Raw genomic sequence first — 18,701 nt, 5'->3', positions numbered from 1 at the left:
CACTTGACATTTAGTGAAAAGACATGACTCAGGCTTATATATACTGGACTGATAGCTTTATTGATCCACTGATACACGCTGCAAATGACATCAAACATTGTAGTTACTCTGCTGCAGAAATGCATTTGTCCACTTTAAGATAATTGCATTTATAAAATTATAAAGGACATAAAATGACACAGATATCAATCAATCAGATTGTAATCATGCTGAGTACTAGTTTAATATTATATCTGGTTGAAGTGGATCCATTTTTAGCTATTTTATATACTATTGTGTATCTTTAAAAATGCGTCATATTTTATAAGATCACCATATCTATGCAATTTACAATATTTCCCTATTAAATGTACTAGAAGTGTAGTGTAGAATTAAAAAACTGAAAAAGTATTTATTCTTTGTATTAACACTTATTTGTGTTACTATCATTAAGACAAGACCATGTAGTTGGGAATTCTGTACGTTTAGAGACTTTTATTTTGAAATTACGATTCTTGTTTACACTTCCTTTCTTCGTTTGCCGGCTTTCCCGGTGCAGAAGTCACTGACAATGTAAGTTGCAATATCACAGCTATAAGGTGCAGGTAGCATGATAACTCTCTCTGTATTTCATGACATGGCATTGTCTAGGTTATGCTAAGTGTGTTCATTATTTGTTTAGTAATTAACATGTTCGGAAACTAGCCTTGCTAGGCGCTAAGCTAATTCGTTAGCTTTGTTAGTTTGCTGTATGACTGTGAACACAGTTGATGTGGTTTCAGTTTGTGTTATTATAACAAGAGTGATTACTGCCCCAGTTTAGATTAACATTCACCCTGAGAGGATTTAGATCTCATTTGATGACTTTAAATGTTTAATTAGTACTGGTCATCATTAGCCATGTAACAACAAATATGAACAGTGACAACTCAGAGACATTATGTGTATTTGTTTGTTCTTTATTTCAGAAACTGTAATGATCTGCACCACTAAGTTGTACTACTTGTACCACTCTTATACTGCAAGTAAAGGAATTAAACGACAATGATGACTCTGTGCTCCCTGACCGGAGCCCTGTAGTGGTCAATCATAACACAGACCAGTTTCAGGGGGTTGAGTACCCAACAAAGGTCCTTCGAGACGGATATAATTGGCTACTGCAGAAAATGTCATCACAAGATAAGTCAGCGTCTCTGCCCCTCCTAGATGCTCAGGAGCGTCAGGAGAGGCGTCACCGCACCCCCAGACATCTGGAAGACTACATCCTTGCCTACCACCCTCAGCGACCTGCCCTTTCCTCCCACCCTACAGAGAGAGAGCCAGAGGAGCAGAGAGGAGCAGCAGCCGCTGTGGACAGCGGTCAAATGGATGCAGCTGCTCATCTGGACAAACGTGTAGCCTCGCGCAGCCCCAGCTCAGGTGAACTGCTTAGCACTACTTCACTTAGAAAACTCATTGAATCCATCTCCAGAAGCGAGATGGAGGAGAACGCTGAAGTGGCCCAGCTCACCAATAAGCTCCGTCAGTACGAAACCCGACAGCGTCGCCGCCAGGAGCTCTTGGAACACATTACATCATTCCTAATGGAAGAAGAGGTAGATGAGGATCATAACAGAGGGAAGGAAGATACACCCACACTACCAGCCTCAGTCCCTCACCCTCATACAACTCCCATCTCTCCAAACCATTCTCCTCCTCCACCAGTAAAGCAAGCACACGACATGGAGCCTCAGCCTGGCGGACACATAAGAGCATGTTTGTCTATGGGACCAGAGAGGGAGACTAAGGTGAGAGACTACACCCCTGCATCAGAAAGGGAGAGAACAAACTCTGCATTTACACCAGTACACCCAACCCCTTTAAAGTGTCCATGCTCCCCCCATTACCACCCTCTCATCTGGCATGGTGACACCAACACTGGGTCAGCGGTACCCCACCAAGCCGGGCCCTCTGCAACTGCAGACCACTGTGCTACCTCGCCTCTATGATGATTCTGGACAAGGCCTCCAGCCCCAACCAGTATGGTCAGCCACACCAGCTGGCACAAAGTGAGATAGCAGCCATTCTAACCACACCGGACGTGAAGCCAGGTGACGCCCGTACTTTCCAGAGCTTCGCCCTACGAGTCCACCTCTTGGTGAGTATGCTGCTCTCCTTGGAGGGACCACGCGCTACGGAGATCAATTGCTGCTCCCATGTTGATCGCTTACTCAGTAAGCTACCCAAGTATCACAGAGACGGGTTTATTGAATATCTGCAGCTGCAGGGAAAGCTCAACAGCACAAGCCTTAACCCCTACAACCTGCAGGACCTGAATGGATGGCTTCAGGTTAAAGCCCAACAGCAGCGTCTGTCCAACCGATTGGTGCAGCGCTACCAACAGGAGAAATTTCTGAGTAATGGGAAAGGGAAGACCCTGTCTAAGGGCGAAGGGCAAAGTGTAGCTGTATATCATGGTGCAGAGCCCACACAACCCAGCGTCTCCAGTAATCCCACACCATCCAATAATAAGAGACAATTCAAGATGCATTGCCTCTTCTGTGACAGCAAGGAGCACTACATTAGCCGCTGTCGCAACATTAAAGAGCAGCCAGTGGCAGACCTGGTGAAGTGGCTAGGGGAAGGAAGGCGCTGTTGGAAGTGTGCACGAGCTCATGCGCCTGAGTCATGTAACCTCAAGAAACCCTGTGGCGAATGCGGTGGCATACACCTCCAGGTCCTACATGATGCAGCCCAACATCACTCCATAGATCCACAGTCAAGGGCCTCGGAAAGTCAAGTCTATCTGACACCCAGCATTGCATCGAGCAAAGTACTCCTGAAGGTGGTCCCAGTCCTGCTGCACAACAATTCAAAGTCAATAGAGACTTTCGCTGTCTTGGATGACGGAGCACAAAGGACTATGATTTTACCAGCCGCTGCCCAGCAGCTCGAGTTGAATGGTGAGTGTGAGACTCTTGCCTTACGCACTGTGCGAACTGACATTACACACCTCCTGGGGTCAGAGGTCAACTTTGAAATCTCCCCCAAAGGAAACCCGCAGAAACGCTACAAAGTGCGGGGTGCATTCACTGCTTCAGGTCTAGACCTGGTGGAGCAGACCTACCCAGTGCAAATGCTCCAAAGACGGCACACTCACTTACGTGGAGTCCCACTGCAGCCATTCGTTAATGTGCGTCCACTGGTGTTGCTTGGGTCGGATCATGTACACCTCATTACTGCCACTAAGCCAGTTCTCAGAGGAGCTACTGGCGGACCCATAGCAATCCATACTGCCCTCGGATGGGCTTTGCAAGGTGCTGATGTGTGGGCGCCAGAACAGACCTCAGTGCAGCGGTGCCTCTTTCCCTCAGTTTCTGGCGCCGATGATCTCCTGTATCGAAATGTCGAAAGGTTATGGCAACTCGATGTGCTACCCTTTCGCAATGAGAAAATGGTTGTTCGCTCTCGTGAGGATCAGGAAGCCATGAACCTTCTTGAAACCAAAACCCAGCGAGTCAACATTGAGGGAGTCCAGCGTTATGCCACCCCTCTCTTAAGGAAGACAGGTGCACCTAAGCTTAATGGTTCCCCACATTCTGTCATGGCTCACCTGAGGGCCACAGAGAAGCGGCTCAAGAAAGACCCGGAGAAGGCAGCTCTCTACTCATCTGAGATCAGCAAGCTTATTCAGGCAGGGTATGTCAATAAGCTTGGGCCCAAGGAGGTGGATCAGTCTACAGAGACATGGTATCTCCCCCATCACCTTGTTTGCCACAATAACAAATCACGGTTAGTCTTCAACTGCTCGTTCAGGTACAAGGGTGCCTCAGTGAATGACCAACTCCTGCCTGGGCCCACGCTTGGACCTTCATTGCTTGGTGTCCTTCTACGATTCAGGCAACACCAGGTCACTGTGAGTGGAGACATCCGCTCCATGTTTCATCAGGTCCGACTCCTGCCTGAGGACAGACCGCTCCTCCGGTTCATCTGGAGAGACCTACGTTGTGAAGACCCACCAGATGTGTATGAATGGCAGGTGCTGCCATTTGGTACAACCAGCAGCCCATGCTGTGCCATCTTTGCTTTGCAGCAACATGCTTGTAAACACCAAGACAGTTATCCTGGTACGCTGCAATCGGTTCAGAAGAGCTTCTACATGGGCAACTGCCTCGAGAACTTCCCCACCATACCTGCAGCCACACAAAGGGTAGATCAACTGCGTGTCCTGCTGGCTGAAGGAGGGTTCGATCTCAGACAGTGGGCAAGCATTCAACCAACTGTGGTAGCCCATCTTCCCCCTGATGCAAGATCCTCAACTACAGAACTGTGGCTAAGTCAAAATCGGACCGACCCACTGGAGCCAGCCTTAGGCCTTAGGTGGAACTGTGCTGCTGACACCCTTGGCTACCAGTACCGGCCCATCGTACATGCTGCGCTGACAATGAGGATGGCATATCAGGTACTGGCCAGTCAGTATGACCCTTTGGGGTTCATCGTGCCATTCACAACACGCGCCAAGGTGCTTATCTAGCAGCTTTGGTCCAAACAGAGGGGCTGGGATGATCCTGATATTCCTACAGTCCTCCGACATGACTGGGAGGCCTGGGAGAAAGAGCTGCAGCACCTCAGCAGAATATCCATTCCCAGCTGCTACTCACCAGTCTCTGTGGAAGGTGCAGACCCAGAGTACGATCTCCACATCTTTTGCAACGGGCATATGGGGCTGTGGCCTACCTCACTGTACCTGTAGGAGATGTCATCCACACCTCCTTTGTGATGGCTAGGTCAAGAGTTGCGCCTAAGAGACAACAGTCTATGCCCCGCTTGGAGCTCTGCGCCGCAGTGGCTGGTGCTCAACTGGCCAAGCTTGTAGAGACTGAGTTGACACTCACCATCTGACAGACAACCCTGTGGTCTGATTCCACCACGGTATTGGAATGGCTCCAATCAGACTCCTGTCGATATAAAGTTTTTGTTGGAACTCAAGTGTCAGAGATACAGGAGCTGACTGACAGACAGGCTTGGCGGTACGTAGACACCCAGAATAATCCGGCTGACGACATAACAAGGGGTAAGCCCCTCCTGGCTCTGGTAGAGTCTAGTCATTGGAGTCAAGGGCCTCCATTCCTGAAGCAGAGTGCTGAACATTGGCCAAAGAAGCCTGAGCATGAAACAGCATTGGGCTCATCAGAACTGAAAGGCATCACCTTCTGCTGTTTTACCACCGTAGAGCCCGACATCAGCATCCCAGATGCCTATCAATTCAGTACGTGGAAGGAGTTGGTGGAGGCAGCTCAGCAGGTATGTCAGGGTGCTCATGGGGCGGCAGTGGACCCAGCAAACAGTCAGCTCATTAGTCACCGAGATGCAGAGATCTTCTTGTTGAGAGGGTGTCAAGCCCATAGCTTCCCAGAAGAAGTTGCTGCCCTCAAAGCGCAGAAACCTGTGCCAAACCACAGTCGTCTGGCCAGCGGGAGGGAGGCTACGAACACTGCAGAACTCAAGCATAGGAGAGATCCACCCTATTGTGTTAGACCCAAGGCACTCTGCGACAAAACTCCTCATCAAAGACACTGATGAACGTCCGTTGCACCCAGGCACAGAGCGGGTGTATGCAGAGATACGCAGGCAGTATTGGATCTTGCGAGGACGGCAGGCTGTCAGACATCACCAACTCAACTGTCCATCTTGCCAGCGATGGAGAGCTCAGCCAAAGATCCCGCAGATGGCAGACCTGCCTCTGCAGCGCCTCAGACTTCTCTGTCCACCCTTCTATTCAACAGGTGTTGATTGTTTTGGGCCTTACCTGGTCAAAGTAGGCAGGAGGACGGAGAAGTGCTGGGGGGTTATCTTCAAGTGCCTCACGACCCGCACCATTCACACCGAGCTCCTCAACTCTATGGATGCAGATGCCTTCCTCCTTGCTCTTCGTCGGTTCGTCGCAAGACAGGGCCGACCAAAGGAGATACTATCAGATTGTGGTACAAACTTCCGTGGGGCTGAGCGGGAACTCCGTGAAGCTTTTGCAGCCATGGAACCACAACTAAAAGAACAGCTGACAGAATACCAGATCGACTTCCGATTTAACCCACCAAACGCTCCCCACTTTGGTGGAGCATGGGAGAGGGAGGTTCGCTCCATCAAGGCTGGTCTTCAAGTTGCAGTGGGGAGCCAGGCCATTTCAGAGGATGTCCTACACACAACCTTAGTGGAAGTAGAGGGGATATTGAACTCAAAACCGCTAGGGTACGTGTCAGCTGACGTCACTGACCCTGACCCCATCACGCCTAACATCCTTCTCATGGGGCGGCGTGATGCAGTGCTGCCTCAAGTGGCCTATGTCCCGTCGGGCATAGGGCGGCGAAGATGGCGCCACTGTCAGGTTCTTGTGGACCAGTTTTGGATCTAGTACATACGGAGCTACTTACCTACTCTTCAGACACGGCAGAAATGGCAGAGGTCATCAAGTAACGTGACTGTGGACTCAGTCGTCCTGATTATGGATCCATCGCTTCCCAGAGCTCAATGGCCCATCAGGAGAGTTATTAAGACGGTCACCAGTCAGGACGGATGCATCAGAACTGCAGAAGTCCTGGTGAAAGGTAATGTCTATACAAGACCAGTTGCTCGCCTAATCCAGCTCCCTGCTATCAAAGGCACTTGAAGAATTCCATTATTACACATTTGCTGCTCAAATGTGGGGGTGGCTGTTGGGAATTCTGTACATTTAGAGACTTTTATTTTGAAATTACGATTCTTGTTTACACTTCCTTTCTTCGTTTGCCGGCTTTCCCGGTGCAGAAGTCACTGACGATGTAAGTTGCAATATCACAGCTATAAGGTGCAGGTAGCATGATAACTCTCTCTGTACTTCATGACATGGCATTGTCTAGGTTATGCTAAGTGTGTTCATTATTTGTTTAGTAATTAGCATGTTCGGAAACTAGCCTTGCTAGGCGCTAAGCTAATTCGTTAGCCTTGTTAGTTTGCTGTATGACTGTGAACACAGTTGATGTGGTTTCAGTTTGTGTTATTATAACAAGAGTGATTACTGCCCCAGTTTAGATTAACATACACCCTGAGAGGATTTAGATCTCATTTGATGACTTTAAATGTTTAATTAGTACTGGTCATCATTAGCCATGTAACAAATATGAACAGTGACAACTCAGAGACATTATGTTTATTTGTTTGTTCTTTATTTCAGAAACTGTAATGATCTGCACCACTAAGTTGTACCACTTGTACCACTCTTACACTGCAAGTAAAGGAGTTAAACGACAATGATGACTCTGTGCTCCCTGACCGGAGCCCTGTAGTGGTCAATCATAACACAGACCAGTTTCAGGGGGCCGAGTACCCAACACATGTGTTGTTTATTTATTTGTTTGTTTTAGAAGAAAAAGGAAAAACAGACCTTTTACATTAACAGTGTGGACGTTGCATCGGGCTTCACCTTCGGGAAACTTTCTATACACACAGCTGTAGACACCAGAGTCATTGGTGGTCAGGTTGCTGATGGTGATGGTGTGGTTCTCCAGAGATCCTTTTGTCTGAATCCTGTCTTTGTATCTTATGCCCGGGGTGATTTTGTCCATGGAGTTTGGATTATAGGATGATAGTAAAGCACGTTCTCCCTGCTCTTAACACAATACAGATACATCCCAACAAAAGATTAATCCTGTGCATTTACCATTGCCTCCCTTACCAAACAGTTACAAAAAGGCCCAAAACATATGGGCACTCCTGAGAGCTGGCATCAGATGAATAGAAAAATGAAACCAAAAAACCTGAGATCCCCAAAATACATGTTGTTTTAGTAGTGAACTTGCATACCGGTCCTAAAAGCTACATAAACCCTGTTTCACAGATCACAGTAAGAGGAACACTACACATATACACACATACACAACTTCCAGCCCCTTTAGCTTTCTGCTAATCCTTTCAGAGGCTGCTGGTAAGTAGTTATGTTCATGTGACACGAAGAATCTCCTGAGAGAGAGAGAGAGTGCTTTAAGATATTTGATATTGTCTTGTAGACTGTCAATACACGGACAATGAAATGAAGGTGAAACTAATCTTTTCAATTGTTTGCTTGGGACATTATAGTGTAATTACCTCAGGCTGTGCCATCTTCACATTCTTTATACATCTCCACATGATCACCTGAAAAAAGATTTAATATCAAAGTCTGGATTAAATCTCCTAGAGTTCAGATGAAAAGAGTGATAAAATAAAATCTGAATAGTTAGACTCAGTAAGTCAAATAGCATAGACATACCTTGCTCAGCATCTGATTCACATGTAGGAACCTCTCGATGGTGACCTGGAACAAATTAAAGATTTAAAGTGGGTTAAATTAGGTGTAAAACCATCACCATCTGCTGAGATCAAGACATGCGAACAAAGACGGTTAACCAATAGGGAGTGGTCTTTGCTTGCAGATGTCCAAAGCATGAGTCAGGTTATACTATGATTCAAATGTTGGTGATTAGTAACCCAAGCCTAGTTTCCCACAAGCCCTGGAAAAATACTAAATACTGTATGTCCAGTGTAGTACATATCACCTGTACATCTTTAGAGTGAGAAGGAACCCAGTACAAAGCAGTTTTGACATTTTGACACCCAGCTAGTTCAGGGACAGTAAGGTTTCTTGGTCAGTCAACAAAATGTTCTACAACCAAATTCCTGAACAAAGTTTGAAACGCAGCAGGAGTTCAAGCTTGAACAGGCCTGGAATGAGATCAGAAACCTGTCTGTGGTGAGCGCGTTCGGTTTCAAGTTGCATCAGCCACAAAATATGCTGTCATTTTATTTCAAAAGGACGTCGACTGATACTTTTTAACTACATTCATCAGTAAGGATGAAGCAGGAATATTGATATAATAACAAAGCAGACTTGTGCTTGATTATTTTAATTGGATTTAGCCAGTTAAATTTGAATGCACATAAATCACCAAACACCACTCATGAATATGTCAGCAGGTTTGTAGCACATATTCAGTATTTTAGGGCAGCTAAAAGTAGCATATAGATAGAAAAATAATAGACTGAATTCTTATTTAAACCTCTTAAGACAAATTGGATGTTCGTCTTTAAAGCATGAGTTAGAAAAGAACAAAAACAGAGATAACAGTATGTCCAAAGACGGACGTACTCATTAGGGGTGTTGCAGAGAACCTCCGGGCTTCTGTCAAGGAAATGATGATGAAGATGAGACTGAGTGCACATCCAGTGTGGATGACGGATATCTATTTCTGCTTACTTCAGCAATCTTTGTGACGCATTTTGTAGAACACCGTCTAATACTGGAAAGTGTTTTCACTCCATTGTTTTAACCTAATGTGAAGTATGCAGTAGCTACATCGCTTAATCAAATGTGTGTGAGGGCCTGTGTGTTTGTACTCACGTTGAGACCGCCTTCTGTAAATCAGCAGCGCCAACAGCAATCCTACGATCAGCAATCCGATAACCACCAAAGGGGCGACTATTTTGGAGGTTTGATCCGAAACTTTCCTTTGTTCCTGACCTGAATAAATCCAACAGAATAATAAAAATTGAATGCTCTAATACTTCAAGCCATGATTTAAAGGAGTAAATATGTAAGTGTTTATTAAAACAAGGTATGCATGTGCTGGTGGGAAGTTCCCCCTGTTATACTTCAGCAAGATACATTCACTTTCTCTTTCATCCCCCAGAGGAGTTTGGACAAAATTTGGCACATGGACCCTGAGTGAACACATTACCCCTGCAGATAACAGTAGACTGTAAACAAGCAACGAGAGGGCAGGCAGACAGTTTCATTATTGAACTGGTGCTGCAACTGACAGTGACAGTGAACTGCAGTACAGATACTGATCACCTAATCAGAAAATGGCCTTTTACTGTGCTGTATATATCAGCTGTGACAACTTATCAGTCAGTAACAGTACAGATAGGGTGGCTGTGAAGTTGCCAAGTGAACCAGTTAATGCGTCGTTCCACTAATGAGAATGAAAAGTGTAAAAACTAGTTTTCTTTATTGTTTTGAGGGTTTGAGGATGATGTCAGGTCAGATTTAGAGACATGTGGCAGCCTGGCTAGTCAGTGACTTGTGTATCAAAATAAATACAACAAATAAATTTAGATGGTTGCCTTTAATTATAGATAAAAGAAACTTTTGTCCACTACAACCTCCCATAGTGCCGACAAAAAACAAGCACCAAAGTTGACTTGTGGTTCCGGCTCCTCTTAGTTGAGCAATCCCAAATTAAGGTGTGTTGATATAAGTGCGGTGTCATTCACATTGCTTCAAAATACTGAAGCTGAAATTATTTTAATGACATCCATGTTTCTGTGTGAAGCAGGCCTGAGCCATTACTCTAGGTTTAAAAGATATCAAGTGTGGTGTTCAACAACAAATACCTTCAGATGTTGCTGTGTCTGGTATTTCCAATGTGACCTCGTCCTCTTTGCTGCCACTGGAGTTGAACACTACGCAGGTGTACTTGGAGAAAATGGAATTTTTCAGCAAAGACAGCTTGCTAGACAGTTTAAACAGACCATCGTTTGTCAGCTCTGCCTCCATTTCACTGCTTGCTGTCCAATCCTTGTTGTGCTCATCGAACCAGCGAAGTTTACCTTCTGGGTATCCACCAACAGAGCTACAGGACAAGGTGACATCTTCTCTTCGCGTAATGTTCTCAGGGATGAAGCTTATTGTTGGTTTGTTGTATTTGGCTGCCAAGACAGAGATAAAAAGCTAACATGTTCATTAACCTGAATATTGCACCATGATGTCAATCAATACCAATAAAGTATCTCAATATAATTTATTGACCATGATTTTGGACTAGTAATATGAAGTACAACCTGTGACAAGCAAGACAGATAATGAAGAAACTGACTACTGCAACGGCTATTTCTATTATTGGATTATTTGTCACAGTGAAACTGAAAGTAAAGACTCTGGGACAGAGCTGACACAGCTGAAGGGAAATACCAGTCTGGTCAGAAAGTCCCCTTGATCTCTAAACAATCTCAACTCCTTCAAGGCCATAATTAAACCTTTCAGCAAGTCACTAGAATGAAAATAGTCATCAAAACAGAAACAACCATGGTTGAGCTTTGAAATTAGTTGGTATGGATTAGCTTTGACAATATATTTTTGACTTAAAATGGTCGTCTGTCTGTATCAAATAATTATCAAAATGTTTTAGTGGTCAGTCATGGCTGGAGGCTCTCACCTGTGACTCTGAGGCTGGTCTCTGTTTCCTCATCATCACCGCTGTCTGTCATCACCAAGCATGTATAATCTCCACTGTTCACCATCGTAGTGTTGGTGATGAGCAGGGATATGTTCATATTCCTTTCGTTCCAGGATGATTCAGCAAACCTATAGCCAGGCTGCCCTGTAGTTTTCCCTTTGTGAAAAACCAGTAAGGGATCCTCAGATCCCTTTTTCTTCCAAGCGACCACCAGGATTTTTGGTTCTTTTACTTCTTCTGCGGTTGTGACAACACAGTCCAGCATTGACTGCTGGCCATACTGTCCCACGTTTCCAGTCTTGCATTCCACCTCTACAAAAGCTGTGGAGGAAAATACATTTTTAAAAATGGATGAGATGTGTGAAAGCTCCTCTGCTTTGAGCTCCTTGTTGCTGCTGTTCTCTGTCTGCAGGAGCAGGTTCCTGAAAGCACACTGATTAGCAGGATGGGACTCACCTGGACCCAGTGTGTCCCATGTATAAAACCAGAGAAGCTGCCAGTTCAGCAGACGTACCCCACCTATTTGTTATTTTTTGTTTGTTTTGAGTTCTTTGTTTTAAATAAATTGACTTTTGACTTCTGTGACAGATATTACATCAACAGCAAGCAGCAGTTAACACTTGAAATTCTCAAAATACATTCTCAGATCATGGCAGAACTTACTTTTTCCTTCACTTTGTGCTCTGATAACGATGAAAAACAAGAAGAGGATACCAACGGAGGCCATGTTCATTCACCTGAAATGACAATTAAAGTAAACAGTTCTTTATGTGGGGATCATTAAAATGTAACACACACACATGTTTTCAACCCCCAAGAATCAATTTCTGAGTCAAAGTGCAGAGTGAAATATGTGGGAATGGGTATGAAAAACTCAAGAAAAAGACTCAGCTATTTCTCCGTTCTCTGTTAAAGAGCGGCTGACATTGACACTGAAATGAGAATTGCTGGTCCACCTTAAAAGTCAGTCCACCTTAAGTGAGCCTGGTCAAGTTAGGCTAACGCGTTGTTGCTAACTTCGGGGCTAACCCCCTTCCATAGATGAGTATTTTCTTTGTCTTGAGGAGCTGCAGCATTTATGAACTGACACACTGTAGTCTGTACTCTACATTTACTGTCAGATTGACAATTTAGGCCGAATCAAGTCACCAGGATTAAAAAAAGAACTGTAGTGTGTACAAATTAAAAAGCATTACTTAAAAAAAAAAAGACTGAAATTTTGGCTATGGTCTAAAACTCTTTCATGAAATAAAGAGACAGCTAATGATCCATGGTATGTGTTTTTCTAAACAGTCCAAAGCTGGACAGAGAAAAGTATATATATTACTGAGAAACAGTCATTCTCCCACGACCACAGAGTCTCCAGAGAATACACTGTTCTGTGGATAAGTTTATTTTTATTGGAACAGAGCATATAATATTCACTGATTCCACATAAAATTGCTTTTTAAAGCCATCCCATTACCTATAACTACTTGCTTTGTCACTTTTCAAAATCTGTTTCTACTTGGATTTTAAAATATGAGCCAGAAACCATGAGTGGCATGAAGTTATGTATTATTTCAGGGAAGTTGGTGATGTAGATACTGTTTCAGACCATGAAGTTGCACAATAACTTAAATGTATTCATAAAGTGGTAAATATTCTCTAATGAGTCTAAATATCTGCACGTTTGCTTCTGCAATCTGGCTCATTGTTTCTGCAAGTTTCACATGTTGTAAATTGCGGTCAAACATGTTTAACAGGCTGTTACTATTAGTGTTTGTTTTGTACTTGAAAGACTCTTAACCCCGCACATTACACTGACACAGTCACACTGAGAGAGGAATTCCACTAAAAAGATATTTTTCATATCACTTGAAGAGTTAAAAGAACAAAGAGTCACAGCAAGTCAATGACGCTTCCTGAGCTTAAATCTTTTAGGATGATCTGCTCACTCGGTCTCTCTGCTCCTGCAATGACATCTCGGCTTGTTTTCTGATTTTATTTGCATACATATTTGCGTAACTTTTATCTGGCTACACCTCTTTATCCATGCACACCTCACACCACTACTGCAACTCTCTATTGTCTTTTTGTAGTTAGCTGGCCCACTTTTATCCTTTTTATCCTTTTTCATTTTGACCTTATTCACATTTGTAATCTCCCTCCTTTTGTCTGAACTTGAGCCAGTTCACCACACATTAATTAACAACAATCTCCTGACGTCTTGAACTGGAGTAATTTACTTCATGGCTTCTACAGCCACATGACAGTTCCTTCATCATTGAGATTTTTAAGTTAGTAACGTATTTGCTCAGTTCAAATATTCATGCTTTGCGCTATTTAAGAGCTTACAGGCTGAGATGAGACGTAAAAAACAAACAAACAATGCAGTCATACTATGTCTGCACGAAATGGTGATGTTATTGATATTCTTATGCAAATATTTTAACATTAACATAGTTTGTATCTCTTAATTTTAGAGAAAGAGGAATCACTGTCAAAAATGAGCTTTAAATTTTCAATATCAAACAGTCATGCAAGTGAATTACAGGCTGTTAAAGTTACAAGTTGAACTAGAGCTGGAGCGCATCTCGAAGCAGCACTGAGAGTCATTTCATGTTGCATTAAATAACAAATACAGCACATAAACCATAATTAATTCCATTGTGAGCATGTGTGGATCAACGTATCTACAGTGTCTATAACACACCGGCTGTAGCTGCCATAGTTTCTGCACCACGTGCAGCAACACGTGGCTTAACTTCATCTATAGTGTAACATAAACACGTCACATAAACATGTCACATAAACATGTCACACTGCTAATAGTAACACTTAAACTCACCGCACACGCTCCTCTATGAAGTGGCCGTGTCGCCGGTCTGGGAGGAAATATTTGACTCACAGACGGACTTCGGTTTTTCCCAGGGAGTTGACCGACTTTCACTTTCATAATGACTCAACGACATGCGTGGCTGGTTCTGTTATTGAAAGCAGCCAAAATCAAAACACAATAGGGGTCAATTGCTTTGCAACTGAGAAAACACACACAGCGAGCACAACTCATGGTCAAAACGGATTTTTAATGTTCTTTTCCACTTGTGCCATTTCTTGAATCCAAATTTCTGCAGTGACTTACATCCAGCAACAAGAATCCGTATAAGATGCAGACAGACGTGTCTTCTTGCATCATAAAACACTTTACTCTTAAATAGACTCCACCAGGAAGGACGTTTCATGTAGGGGAGAACGGGGTAAATAGAGCCACCCCCTTTACAGTTCACATAACTCAATCCATCTTGGACTCCAGCACATGGAGAGAGTGGTCAGTGAAAGAGAGCAAAAAAAAAAAAAAAGATTTTTGTCATGCCAGGTGAATTCATCATGTTACTAAAGTTATCAGTATTGTATCTTAATTTAAAAAGATAATTTTGGACATTATTACATGTTAATTTAAGTCAGTGTAAGCTACAAAACAAGGTCATAAACTTAGCATAACTGTGGATCTGAGCCGCTGTGTGAAACAGTTTTGTCTAAATGGAGGTTGTGGGGTAAAACGTGCCAGTGATGTTGGGGCAAGTTGTGTCAATGGTTCAATTTACCCCCAAAATGATTTTCTGATATTCTAGAGACTAGAGACACTGCTCCATGTTACAAGTGCTACAGTGTTGATGAATAAATACCTAATTGTTGACTAATGTTAAATTTAAGCCACAAACAAACATGCTGTACATACAGACAGGTGACAAATGAAAGGAAAAGCCAACATAAAGTGTTTTGGTAAGGTGTTGGACCACCACATGCTGCCAGAACAGCTTCAATACAATTTGGCATTTATTCTAAAAGTCTCTGAACTCTTCTGGAGGGATGAACACTGTTCTTCAAAAAGATATTTATTCATTTGGTGTTTTGATGATGGTGTTGGAGAGCGCTGTCTAACACCTCAGTCCAAAATCTCCCATAGATGTTCAACTGGTGCTGTCTGTGAAGGTCATAGCATACGATTCACATCATTTTCATACTCATCAAACCATTCAGTGACCCCTCGTGCTCTGTGAATTGGAGCATTGTCATCCTGGAAGAGACCACTCCCATCAGGATAGAAATGTTTCATCATAGGATAAAGGTGATCACTCACAACAACTTTGTATTGATTTGCAGTGACTCTTCCCTCTAAGGGGGCAAGTGGACCCAAACCATGCCAGCAAAATGCCCCCCAAAGCATAACAGAGCCCCCAGACCCCCTCACTGTAGGGGCCAAGCATTCAGACCTGTACTGGATTTTTCTTTAATTTGTCACCTGTCTGTTTACACAAAAGCACATTTACACACTTTACATTCTTTCTGTATCTAACACACACAAAGATCACAGTTTAATCTTTACTGAAAATGTTTAGGTAACATGTTGAACAACAAGACACAAACATATGGTTTTACTTAAAGGTATGAGTTTTTGCCTTTGTTAAATTGATGGCATTAATAAAGTTCAAAATTATTTTTAATTTTATAATTAATTTGTTTCATTTTGTGTAATTTTTATATCAGTATATAATGGTAGCACTATTTACCCCATCCCCATGTTCATTTTACCCCTACCTTGGGGTAAATTGTGCCATAGGACTAACTTTTTTTGATGGGTCGTTGTTCTTAAACCATAATAATTAGATAACTTGTTTTAATTTCCATGGGTACACAACAACCTGAGGTATATATAGTAACTATTACTTGAAACAGATACCCTTTCATTTTGCAGTAAAATCATCATATGTAAAAAGTGGCTCATGTTACCTCGTTCTCCCCTATCTGAAATGCGGTTTGAATAATGTCATGCTAAATGTACAAAAAGACCGTTCTGTATATCCAGTGAGAAGGATTGTGAACAAATGTATAAGGAGTAAAACATAGAAAAAGGCTGAGCTGTCATAAGGGCACTTTTCAAATCTAGGATGGGTTTACCAGAAACACTAGGGGAGAACAGGGTAACATGAGCCACTTTTTACAAATGATGATTTTACTGCAAAATGAAAGTGTATCTGTTTCAAGTAATAGTTACCATATATACCTCAGGTTGTTGTGTACTCATGGAAATTAAAAGAAGTTATCTAATTATTATGGTTTTAGGACGATGACCCATCAAAAAAAGTTAGTCCTATGGCACAATTTACCCTAAGTTAGGGGTAAAATGAGCATGGGGATGCTACCATTAAATACTGATATAAAAATTACACAAAATCAAACAAATTTGAGATAATATTGAACTTCATTAATGCCATCAATTTTAACAAAGGCAAAAACTCATACCTTTAAGTAAAACCATATGTTTGTGTCTTGTTGTTCAACATGTTACCTCAACATTTTCAGTAAAGATTAAACTGTGATCTTTGTGTGTTTTAGCTACAGAAAGAATGTAAAGTGTGTAAATGTGCTTTTGTGTGTACAAAGAAAGAAGCACTTTTGGATTAATTATCTGGACACTTTAACGCCGTCATGCCTGAATAACGACTTCTAACTGCTCTGCTTTTTATACTATTTTGCTATTTGGGATAACATGACCTGCACTGGCTTGTGTAGTTTTATCATTTAAGTTACTTTCAGGTACAGTAGTTTGTTTGTAGAAAGTGCTTAGTCATCAGTATTTTTTTTAAAAAAGTAATTTAAAAAATAAAATGAGCTAATGAGACAAATAGGAGAGCAATAATGTAAATTAAGTTTAATTTATTTATTAAGTGACTTATAGATGAATTCAGGCACCTTTTGACCTTTTACTACATTCAGTTTAAGGGCTCCATGTCTTTTACTCTCCTCATGACAAACACACAGTGCCTATGACACTGTTACCTTTACATACCTTTGCGTTGATTTTGGCAGTGAGCAGTTTGACTGTAATACGTGACCAGCACCAGCAGGGTGCAATGTAGGGAACTTTTTCCCCCCCGCAACATCTTTGGTGTAGTCTGTGTCGAAAAACTTCCTAAAAAGAAAATGCAAAACAAGAGAATCTATTAAAGCAGGTGTGACAAAATGGACTCAACTACACCATTTGTCACTTATGTACCCGTTCATTTCATAGCCATTTAATTACCACACCTTTGTTTGTTTGTTTTCATTACCTGTTATGTTGACCATGAATTCCATCTGATGGCACTAATACACATTACTCAGGTTATAATACACATTACTAACACAGTCTGTTAGTGTTTAGTGTTGTATATAGTTGAGATTTTCATTGTCCTTAAACTCAGGTTAGCACAGTAATGACAGACAAACATTGTTATTTCAGTTAATCTTTCATTACACAGCTTTATTAAGTTATTGAATTAAGAAAATGACAGAAAATTACAAGTGCCTTGTTCTATTGATACCAGTATATCATGGCTATGGCTCAGTCAACAATAAATCATCCTCTGATTAGGAATAAACCTGCATTGCGTGTGTGAACTGTCCATAGCTGCATATGATACTATGCTGCTTTGACATACAGCATGTTGGAGTTCAAGCTGCTCTCTGCTGTAAAATAAAATATTCTAAAACTGGTGTAAAATAGTGTTGGCCATTCAAATTAATACAAAAATAATGAATGTTGTGCAGCATTTAATATGACGTCATTATATAGACTTTCTCTCTGCACCCCAACTCTGACTGACTTCTTCCTCCACAAATACCGTCATGCAGCCACAAACACTTTACTGTAGCGGACAAAGAGACATTGTTTTACTTACCCACAACCACATGTTGGTTCTCTGTTGCTCTTCTAGAAGTTTTGTTGATTATCAGACTCATTGTCTACTTACATAGTGAATACTTATCTCCACTGGCTGCAGCACAGCCCATCAAACCAGAGGAGGTGGAGCACATGGTTTCCCCAGCAGGAAATAAACCCAACCAATGTTCAATTGTTTGATAAAATGAAAGGAAGTCACTCAGGAAGTTGATCTATTTGGAGAAACTCCTAAGAATAAGAGGCGTGTCAGTCAGGAGAAATTCAGTGATAATGAACTTTGTAAAACACATTTTGAAAGCAGGTGAGTTAATAAATAAGGATCCAATGTATGAAAATATTAAAGCAAGACAATGACACCAGAGATGATGGTTTATATATTTATATGAGAATGAATCATGTTTCCTTTTGTACCGTCCCTGTCATGAGAATTTAAGAACATCAATATAAAGTGAAATGTATGATCGAAATTCAGGAATATTTTGGATCCCTGATGAAGAAAATGTTGTGTCTAAAGGCTAAAAAAAAAGGCAGGATGGTTTGTTTGTTTAATAGTGTAATTGTAAATCATATGTGATGCAGGATCTGGTCTTTTTTGTTTAATAGTGTCTTGTAAGCCCATGCATGCTGGGCTTTGTAAATGCATGACACAATAATAAAAGTCACTCGATCATGTATATTTATTGTATGAATACAAAATATGCCAGTAGAAAACTACAGTAAGGAATGAAAGTTGAGAATACTGGAAGTCTGAGAATATTCAACACTGTCTGAAATATTTAAAGAGCCAC

At 42.1% G+C, this 18,701-nt stretch overlaps 2 protein-coding genes across 2 annotated transcripts; one reads left to right on the top strand and one right to left on the bottom strand.

Annotated features, from left to right (window-relative positions):
• Positions 1-4,550: 4,550 nt before the first annotated feature.
• Positions 4,551-7,669, top strand: LOC122979475. Its single transcript, XM_044346958.1, has 4 exons — positions 4,551-4,647; positions 4,949-5,262; positions 5,351-6,776; positions 7,169-7,669. The coding sequence occupies exons 1-3, from the start codon at positions 4,551-4,553 to the stop codon at positions 6,368-6,370; spliced, it is 1,431 nt and encodes a 476-aa protein (XP_044202893.1). The 3' UTR covers positions 6,371-6,776; positions 7,169-7,669.
• Positions 7,315-17,966, bottom strand: LOC122978813 (CD276 antigen homolog). Its single transcript, XM_044345825.1, has 10 exons — positions 17,912-17,966; positions 17,041-17,163; positions 14,038-14,173; positions 11,871-11,944; positions 11,187-11,528; positions 10,366-10,680; positions 9,371-9,490; positions 8,243-8,287; positions 8,080-8,127; positions 7,315-7,953 (listed from the first exon to the last, which is right to left on the bottom strand). Exons 4-9 carry the CDS (start codon positions 11,938-11,940, stop codon positions 8,081-8,083), a joined length of 939 nt encoding a protein of 312 aa, XP_044201760.1. The 5' UTR covers positions 11,941-11,944; positions 14,038-14,173; positions 17,041-17,163; positions 17,912-17,966; the 3' UTR covers positions 7,315-7,953; position 8,080.
• Between the last annotated feature and the right edge of the window lie 735 nt (positions 17,967-18,701).

Source organism: Thunnus albacares, chromosome 3 (assembly GCF_914725855.1).
Source record: "Thunnus albacares chromosome 3, fThuAlb1.1, whole genome shotgun sequence".
NCBI lineage: Eukaryota > Metazoa > Chordata > Actinopteri > Scombriformes > Scombridae > Thunnus > Thunnus albacares.
The sequence above is the reverse complement of the archived record's forward strand: the minus strand, read 5'-3'. Positions and strand labels throughout refer to the sequence as shown.

Excerpts from the sequence above, each read along its gene's own strand:
- LOC122979475 (XM_044346958.1), top strand. The coding sequence starts at position 4,551 with ATGACTGGGAGGCCTGGGAGAAAGAGCTGCAGCACCTCAGCAGAATAT. Across the intron at positions 4,648-4,948 it reads GTGGAAGGTGCAGACCCAGA|TGTCAGAGATACAGGAGCTG; the intron begins GTACGATCTCCA and ends TTGGAACTCAAG. Across the intron at positions 5,263-5,350 it reads TGGTGGAGGCAGCTCAGCAG|GGTGTCAAGCCCATAGCTTC; the intron begins GTATGTCAGGGT and ends TCTTGTTGAGAG.
- LOC122978813 (XM_044345825.1), bottom strand. The coding sequence starts at position 11,940 with ATGAACATGGCCTCCGTTGGTATCCTCTTCTTGTTTTTCATCGTTATC. Across the intron at positions 10,681-11,186 it reads GACCAGCCTCAGAGTCACAG|CCAAATACAACAAACCAACA; the intron begins GTGAGAGCCTCC and ends CTGTCTTGGCAG. Across the intron at positions 8,288-9,370 it reads TTACAGAAGGCGGTCTCAAC|GTCACCATCGAGAGGTTCCT; the intron begins GTGAGTACAAAC and ends AATTTGTTCCAG.